This window comes from Oncorhynchus tshawytscha, linkage group LG09, assembly GCF_018296145.1.
Source record: "Oncorhynchus tshawytscha isolate Ot180627B linkage group LG09, Otsh_v2.0, whole genome shotgun sequence".
Taxonomy (NCBI): domain Eukaryota; kingdom Metazoa; phylum Chordata; class Actinopteri; order Salmoniformes; family Salmonidae; genus Oncorhynchus; species Oncorhynchus tshawytscha.
In genome coordinates this window covers 42,842,450-42,851,466 of record NC_056437.1, presented here as the reverse complement: position 1 = coordinate 42,851,466, position 9,017 = coordinate 42,842,450, and the positions used below count along the sequence as shown (strand labels likewise).

General features: G+C 43.4%; 1 protein-coding gene across 3 annotated transcripts in view; it reads right to left on the bottom strand.

Moving 5' to 3' along the window:
- Window positions 1-470: 470 nt before the first annotated feature.
- The window catches only part of LOC112257994 (roundabout homolog 2-like), a 134,298-nt gene continuing 125,751 nt past the window's right edge, over window positions 471-9,017 (bottom strand). For all 3 annotated transcript variants that reach the window (XM_024432015.2, XM_024432016.2, XM_024432017.2), the window contains 6 exons: window positions 7,532-7,756; window positions 7,017-7,213; window positions 6,397-6,513; window positions 4,178-4,363; window positions 3,622-3,778; window positions 471-1,243 (listed from right to left, as the gene is read on the bottom strand). In XM_024432015.2, coding sequence (XP_024287783.1) covers window positions 1,237-1,243; window positions 3,622-3,778; window positions 4,178-4,363; window positions 6,397-6,513; window positions 7,017-7,213; window positions 7,532-7,756 — 889 coding nt within the window. In that variant the 3' untranslated portion in view covers window positions 471-1,236. The remainder of the gene's footprint in view (window positions 1,244-3,621; window positions 3,779-4,177; window positions 4,364-6,396; window positions 6,514-7,016; window positions 7,214-7,531; window positions 7,757-9,017) is intronic.

The following is a 9,017-nucleotide window of genomic DNA, read 5'->3' as shown; positions in this document are numbered from 1 at the left end:
CTCTAACAATGAAAACAAATGTCTTCACAAATGGAAGGCAGTCGGTAGAAGGCAAGATCAGGTGGGACCATTCTAGCCAATGAGAGGGCAGATATGGGTGTGAACAACAGGTACAACTCCGATATGAAGTGTATTTTCTCAAAGTTGCCGGGATGTCACGTGTCCTACATATATCAGTACTCGTAACAACCTAAGTACTACGAAACTTACATTCAGTCAAATAAGCCACACATAGCAAATAAGTAATTCATTTTTTTGTTAACCAATTTGCTGGAGAAGACAGCAGATTTTGGGAGCAGTTCTCCCACTCGCTTCGCCTCTTCCTCTCTGACATAGCACACCCACATCAAACCACCCACGTCACACCACACCCCCAAAGACAAGACTCATTTTCCTTCAGTCATGGCTGCTAGCAATTCTTAATGCGCAATCTTCAAAACGAGGCCAAATCAGGAAGTGCAGTCACCCTGTAAAGTAAAAAAGTGTATTTATTGTTCAACAAATGTATTTTATTGTATTTTTACAAAACAACAAGACTACCAAAAAGTTAGTCGACAGAACAGGTCTTTTTTAACAGAATACGCAAGTCATCGCACAATTGCAGCAACACTCAAAAAGTGACGGTTACAATCTTTTCACAACAAGCTTTCTGTGTAAAAAAAAAAAAAAATCTAACGTAGAAAAGAACGACATTCTCATCGGACGACAGGCGATAGGGATCCAAAGACGACAGAGAAGACAGGCAGAGGCGTCCTGAGAGGACGACGAACCCCTGCAGTTTTATCTGTCCGGCCGGCTGCCTGACAACACACATTGTGCTCCATATTTTTTGTTGTTTCTCCGCCACAACAAGTGCAATAGCCTTTATGCTTCTCGAAACGGTATGCATTTCTACAAAAAGAGGTTGGCACATTCAAGACATTAACGGTTTATAATAATGGACTTTTTTTTCATTATAAATACAATATACTTTTTCTATCCCTGTATCCAGAACCCACGTAAAAACAGTACAGAGATGGCTATTTACAAATGAATGCGGGATGAGCCCAAAAGTCATAAATAATCATAATAATAGCAAAAAAAAGAATGAAAGTCCGTTCTTCTTCCATTGTTCCTTAGAATGTGATCATATTCTTTATTTTGTAGCTGTTTGCATCGATGGAAAAAAAAGAAAATGGGAGGCATCAAAGGAACGTGTTTTGTTTCTACGTGAGAATGTTCCTGTCTCCGCTTATCTCATTTCCTGAAAAAGACAGACAAACGTGTCAGAAAACGATGTGAAAAAGGGAACAAAAAGCAGAAAGCCAAGGCTTGTTTATTATATGCACATAACAGGTAGGAGCTCTAACAAAGCATGTGTTGAGGATGATTCTCATAAATCACAAAGTTCGTCTACATCACTTGATTTAAATACAACAAAATGCATTTGATTTGTCAATTCATTTTCAAAATGGAAACCAGCTATATAACTAAATCAGAGGAGCTTAACAACCCAGGTGGCTAAATTATAAACTATAAAATGTTGGAATAAAACCCAAATTTGTACTAATAACCATAGAGCTGAAGAGGGTTTTTAGAAACATTCTATCTCACTGAAACCCAAAACGCTGGTCAACCGTCCTATGGGAGCAGCTCTTGTTCATCCTTCATAGACTACTTGACTAATCATTTGAGGGATTGGCTGTTAAACAAGGAAGTCAAGATCTGAGGGAGTCACACAAAACACAAAAAGAAAGTAAAGGCCCTTGCACCTACCCCCCCCATTCAAACAAAGCCCCCCATTCACCCGCTCTGTCCAAGTGGAAAGATTAACGCTCAGCACCGTGACAGGAGAGGGGTAACACAAAACTGTCTCCCCAGTGAAACACACAGCCCGTCTATTGTAAGGCCCTGGCTTTAATGTTCCTGGTGGGGCACGAAGGGAAGTGGAGATGAGGGGGGCATCAGAGTGAGTTCCTGGGTAGTCCACAGGGGGTGCAGGCCAAAGGGGAACGACCTATCGTTGGGTCACCGATCGCCTGGGAACCAGCAGATCTGTAGGACAGTGTCTGGACCAACAGAGCCAATTCTGCACCTAATAAACGAGGTCATCTAGTACAAATTGGCTGAAGCTCTACTTAGCATAGCCCAGCTGAATGAATGACAAAGCTAGACATGGTGATAGGTTGGTAGATGCTGTATATTTTATATTAGGCATACATTAAGATACTTAATACTACAATATGACCAATTTTCTGTTTAGATCGAGGTACAATGGTCGCAACAGTGGCAGTTGAAAGCTAGTAGAACAGTGTAAGTTACCACTGGGAATCATCATGGGTACACAGAGCAAATGCAATGTACCAGTAAGTGGTTATACAGTAGTTTGACTACTAAAGTCATTTTTGAAAAGATGTCAAAATGTTGTTGTGGTTGTTTCTTTTCTAGCCTTTTTTAGCCTGGGGACATACTACACAGCTTGTACCCACTTAAAAGGCCTTCTACCCCCTCACTAGGGAGCCTGCGCAGAGTGCACTTAAAGCAGCTATCCCACAAAGAAGTTGTACCCTCAGTGCACTACAGAGGGAGAGTGGGGTGGGGAGGGGCTGAGTTTGACATTATCCCTCACTGTGCAGGGGATTTTGTGTTTTGTGTGTGTGCGTGCATGCATATTTTTTTTTCATGGCGAGAGAAATCATTTGTGAGTGTGTGTTTTATAGAGCGAAATATAGTATTTGTCAGCAATAGTAGATATCTATAAGCTTGACAGGGCTGGTCGTTTTGCTCAGTTATCCCTCATGTCAGCATTTCCATGCTAGTGAATGATTATTTACACAAGTATGACACGAGCACTGAACCATAAACAATTTAACTGCTATATTATCTATGCTCTGAACTGTGTACAGACACGGAATACATTTGCTGGATGCTGATCTGTACTTTGTTTTATTGACAAAGACCAGCGCATGGTAAAGGGGCACACTTGAATGAATTGATGTATATATTTTCATAGTACATGGTCTACGAAGGCTGCAACATTTTTGGCCTTGTGAGATACAGTGGCTGCAGGGAAAGATCTTGAGCTGACACTCGTTAACTAGTGAACTTTTTAAAAGAGACCAGTGGGCAAAGAGTTGCCTATAGTATGTATAACCTGGAAGTAGAAGCCTAAGTGTTGTTGTCCATTCATTTACTCCAATTAGTTGAGGGATGATAGGGTTAGGGGACAATAATAAAGGAAAATATATTTAAAAATAAATATATGGGGGATTGGAAATGATGCGGGCAATTACATTGACAGAAACCACAATCTATTTACAATATTAAAGCGAAACATTTTTTTTTTTAAAGAGTTGCCTATCCCAGTCTTAGCTAAAACACAAAACATGACATTACCCTAGGTCACCTCATCTGTAGTATATCTCTTCTCAGCCCCCAAAATATCCCCTGAACACCAGTAGACATTGTAGCTCCCAAGAACTAGAACCCACCATGGTCCCCTTCTATTACCACTATTACCACTATTACCACAACCGTAGTGTCTCTTCTTGCCCCCCTGATATGAATAGCTCAACTAAATGCCAGAGAGAAGAGAAAACCAGCAGATATTGTGGCTGCCAAGAACCAGAAACCTTTAATCACCTCCGCTCCTCGTTGCATTTCCTGCCCGGGCAGTGACCCCCTCGTGACCCTGTGGAGCCCCGCGATGAGGAGCTTCCTGTGGTGGAGCAGTTGCTGGACATATGACCCCCCCGCCCCGCCAGGTAGCTGGGTTTGCCATATGAGATCAGGTCCTCATCTGTGGAGGAGATGGGATTGGGTGAGAGGGGAGGGTTAGGGTCAGGGATCAGAGATGTACATGTTAGAAATGGAGAGTAAGAGAAATGGCTATATTCTACTGATAAGAAGATCTTGTGGGATGGAGGGAGTACTAAGTCGTGAGTTTTGAATGGATGGATTTGTGAATTGAAATGTATTCATATGTTAGTGTGTGTGAGAGAACGTGTTCATGAGCATGATTGATTTATGTATTATTATTCTTTGTGTGAATGAGTATTTTTCAGGTGAATGAGTGACTGTGTTTGGGTGCGAGTACTAATAGGCTACTACAAAGGCTCTGGCTGTGCTTGTGTGTGTGTTGTGAATATGAGACTGAGCATGTGTGTGAACACCACACTTCAGTATCTGCACCACTCACCGTCTTGGCGTCGCTGTCCCGATCCCTTCCTGTTGGGAGTGCTCCGCTCTCCTTCTTTCCTCTCCATGGAGGACAAGGTCCCGGGCCCCCCCTCTCTGTCCAGGGACGTGTTGCCACATTCTACAGTCCCTGCTGGGCCCCGAACTGCTCCGTTCTCTGGAGGTGGCTCTGGTGGAGGGGGGAGGTCTGGAGGAGAAGACAGACAAGGACAACAGGGTTAGGGTTACACTGCAATGGAAGAACAGTACATACTGTATAAGCATATAGGCAAACATACATAATGTAGGCTTTACACACACAGAGACATGCTCATGCCCAACACACATTCATTGATTTGTTTGTTCATTCGTCCAAACACATATGCACACACACCCCAACCACGAGATGTTCACTCCCTTACCGTGGGGCAGATGGTATCGGAGCATGAGGTCTGATACCAGACCGTTTCTATCTACAAACCATCAGACTGCTGAACACTAAACTGGACTGACCACTGCACCTTAGCAAACATGCACACACAAACACAAACACAAACACACACACACACACAGTACCAGTCAAAAGTTTGGACACACCTGCTCATTCAAGGGTTTTTCTTTATTTTTTACTATTTTCTACATTGTAGAATAATAGTGAAGACATGAAAACTATGAAATAACACATATGGAATCATGTAGCAACCAAAAAAGTGTTAAACAAATCAAAATATATTTTAGATTTTAGATTCTTCAAAGTAGCCACCTTTTGCCTTGATGACAGCTTTGCACACTCTTGGCATTCTCTCAACCAGCTTCATGAGGAATGCTTTTCTAACAGTCTTGAAGGAGTTCCCACATATGCTGAGCACTTGTTGGCTCCTTTTCCTTTACTCTGCGGTCCAACTCATCACAAACCATCTTAATTGGATTGAGGTTGGGTGATTGTGGAGGCCAGGTCATCTGATGCAGCACTCCATAACTCTCCTACTTGGTCAAATAGCTCTTACACAGCCTGGAGGTGTGTTTTGGGCCATTGTCCTGTTGAAAAACAAATGATGGTCCCACTAAGCGCAAACCAGATGGGATGGTGTATCGCTGCAGAATGCTGTGTTAGCCAAGCTGGTTAAGTGTGCCTTGAATTCTAAATAAATCACAGACAGTGTCACCAGCAAAGCACCCCCACACCTCCTCCATGCTTCATGGTGGGAACCACACATGCAGAGATAATCCGTTCACCTATTCGGTGTCTCACAAAAACACAGTGGTTGGAACCAAAAATCTCAAATTTGGACTCATCAAACCAAAGTTCAGATTTCCACCGGTCTAATGTCCATTACTCGTGTTTCTTGGCCCAAACAAGTCTCTTCTTATTGGTGTCCTTTAGTAGTGGTTTCTTTGCAGCAATTCAACCATAAAGGCCTGATTCACGCAGTCTCCTCTGAACAGTTGTTGTTGAGATGTGTCTGTTATGTGGCTGCAATCTGAGGTGCAGATAACTCTAATGAACTTATCCTCTGCAGCGGTCTTCATGAGAGCCAGTTTCATGGTTTTTGCGACTGCACTTGAAACGTTCAAAGTGTTTGAAATTGTCCACATTGACTGACCTTCATGTCTGAAAAGTAATGATGGACTGTCGTTTCTCTTTGCTTATTTGTGTTGTTCTTGCCATAATATGGACTTGGGCTGGATACCACTCCTACCTTGTCATAACACAACTGATTGGCTCAAACGCATTAAGAAGGAAAGAAATGGACTTTTAACAAGGCACAGTTGTTCATTTAAATGCATTCCAGGTGACTACCTCATATTTCTGGTTAAGAGAATGCGAAGAGTGTGCAAAGCTGTCATCAAGACAAAGGGTGGATAATTTGAAGAATCTAAAATACATTTTGATTTGTTTAACACTTTTTTGGTTACTACATGATCCCATTTGTGTTATTTCATAGTTTTGATGTTTTCACTATTATTCTACAAAGTAGACAATAGTAAAAATAAAGAAAAACCCTTGAATGAGTAGGTGTCACAACTTTTGACCGGTAGTGTACATTCATGCTACACACACCTCACAACTGCTGCTACCACACTCTTATTTTGATTGTTAATAACTCCACATTTTAAACACTTGACTGCCAATCACCCCTTCCCCAATACATGTGTAAATATTGGACTATAAATGGTGTCTTCCTGTGTTATACTTCTATTCTACTGAGCCATTTGTTTAATTACACTTGAAACACTAACCTCCTTGGTTCAGCACCTCTCTTCTGTAAGCTCCGCCCTTGGAGGTCTTCTTTTTCACTCGCGACTTCTGGCCAGGGGGAGTCTGTGTGTTGTCTGCTGGGGATGGCAGAGCTCTTACTGTAGGTCAGCCAGAGAGAAATAAAAAAATGACTAATAGGTCATGGGGGTTATGGGTCCTTTGAAGCACTGTACATGGACAACATTGCAAATAACAACATTGCAATGTCTTATGTAATTCCAGCTCTTTGTATTACGAATTACATACCGGACATAAATGTAAATCATTTTCTGTTAATGATGTGTGTGCGCGCGCGCATTTGTGTGTGCGTGCATGTAAGTACAGATAGTGTATCTTAATTTGACCCAGTATCGCACCCAGGAAAATAATCCTGCAGCAACAGGAAATGTGAATTACTATGTGGATTATAGCATTATAGCATACACTACAAGTTTGCATTTCCTGCTGTGAAGGAACATTTCTGCAACAACAGGTGATTCAATTAGGATACAGCACCTGTATGGGTTTGTTTGCCCACTGTTCCCTTTCCATGTGTATAAGCACATCTGTATGTGGTGCATTCACTCGTGTGAGTTTGTGCAGAGCTTTAAGCATCACTGACCAGGTGTGGTGGAGCTGATATTGTCGGCACTCAGCGTTTCCCCCTCAGTGAAGTCACGGCGATGATTCGAGCCATTGCGGAGCGGTGTGCCCCCCTCTGTGTCCTCACTGTGCTGCTGGCCTGAGAGGTTAGGGTTGGACTGGGTGAGGGGAGGGCTGGGCGCTAGGGGCACTGGGACGGGACCACAAGGTAACCTACTGTATAATGGCAAAGAAAGAGAGGGTGCTTAGCAATAGCAATTACATACCTTTATTATGTTACACAATTGAACTATTGTTTTGTTCATTTGAGGGAGAGATTCTACTGCAAATATCAAGTACTGTGCAAGTATTGTGCTATCTGTTGTTAATGACATTGGGCAATTACCATACCAAAGCCTTCATTGCTTTATTAATCTGTGTTATCACCATCTCATTCATCTGAAAAAGAGAGTCTTCAATGCTATCACCATTAGTATGGCTACAGTGTCTACCTGTACATACATGATGTGACTTTTAGAATTTGTCGTGTCATACCGTGCTAGCTGCTGCCCGTCATGGTGTTGAAGGTGTGCTGTGTCATGGGGTGGATGGTGGCTCTCCTCTCGGGGCGATGGCGTGAGAGTAGCAGTGGACTGGTGACTGTAGGAAGTGGTGGGGGACGAGACACCACCCCTGAGGGGAGGGGCGGGACCATCCTCACAACCCTCGGTCAGATAGGTCCTGTCTGGAAGGGGCGGGCACCACTCTTCCTCATCAGACCTGGGAAGGAGGAGAGGGTCACATTTTCCATGAGTTCACTTTAAACAGAGTAGGATGACGAGGCCCCTAGGAACACTGATCTATTGTCTGTTTTGCATTATCCCTTTTAATGGATTGGGGAGGATAAACTGTTCCTAGATCTGTGCCTAAGGGCAACTTCTACCTGGAGCATTATAAAACAGTCACCGCTTGTGCAGTTGGTGCTATGGAGCAGTAGGTAGCTCGATCATAACACATTCACAATGGGGGCCCTCCCTCTTTAGTTCATAACGCTTACAACATTGGTCTGTAGCGTATCGATTTCCACTGCTCTATAGCGCCGTTAGACAGCCTCCCTATGGGTCTGCTGAGCGCCATGTCTGGCAAGATCAGGGTGTGCATGGAATCACTTAAAGGGTGTTTTCATACATTTGTGTTTGGTAGAGAGGTATGTGTGGAGAGAGGGCTCTGTGCCTGCACCTGTGTGGGTGTGCTATGTGTGTGTGTATGTGTCATAGGTGTGTGTGTGTGTGTATGTATATGTGTATGTGTACGAGTCATGTGTGTGTGTGTCGGTGTGTGTGTGTGTATGTGTCATATGTGTGTTTGTGTCAGTGTGTGTGTGTGTGTGTGTGTGTGTGTGTGTGCGTGTATGTGTCATATGTGTGTGTGTGTGTGTGTGTGTGCGTACATGCGTATGTGTACACCATGGAGGAAATGGGCAAGGCCAGGGAGTTAGCTAGCTGTTATAAGGCCAACGTTCCTCTCAGCTAGCCACAGGGGCTAACTCAAAGGTTAACGACATTAACTGAGGTTCATCACCAATCTCTGGTAACGGCTAACAGCTGCAGGGGGCTAGGTGGAGTGGTGCATGAGAAAACTGCTGAATGATTATTTTGTTCTGGTGACCCGGAGAGTAGAACATGAGAAGGAGAACGGGCTAAAGTAGGCTAATGTTATTAGCTAACAGGGTCAATGAATGAGATAAGGTTGAGACTTGGGAATAGTGGCTAAATTGCTAACTGCTTGCTAGCGTCTTGGCTAGAGCCAATATAATCCACAGTAGCTTTCAGAAATGGTTAGAGGTAGATTTCGTAAGCCTCATGCCTGCTTCAGTTGAGTTGCTAGCCTAGCCTATTCGGGGGGAATGATTGGCAGGAGCGATAACTGAATGGTCCCCTTGCCAAACCTCCATGAATACCGACAATATTGTGGTTTATAAAGTGTGGGTGTGTATTCATTTTGCAGTGCGACTGAAATGTGGTTCAGCAGGGAGCTGGAA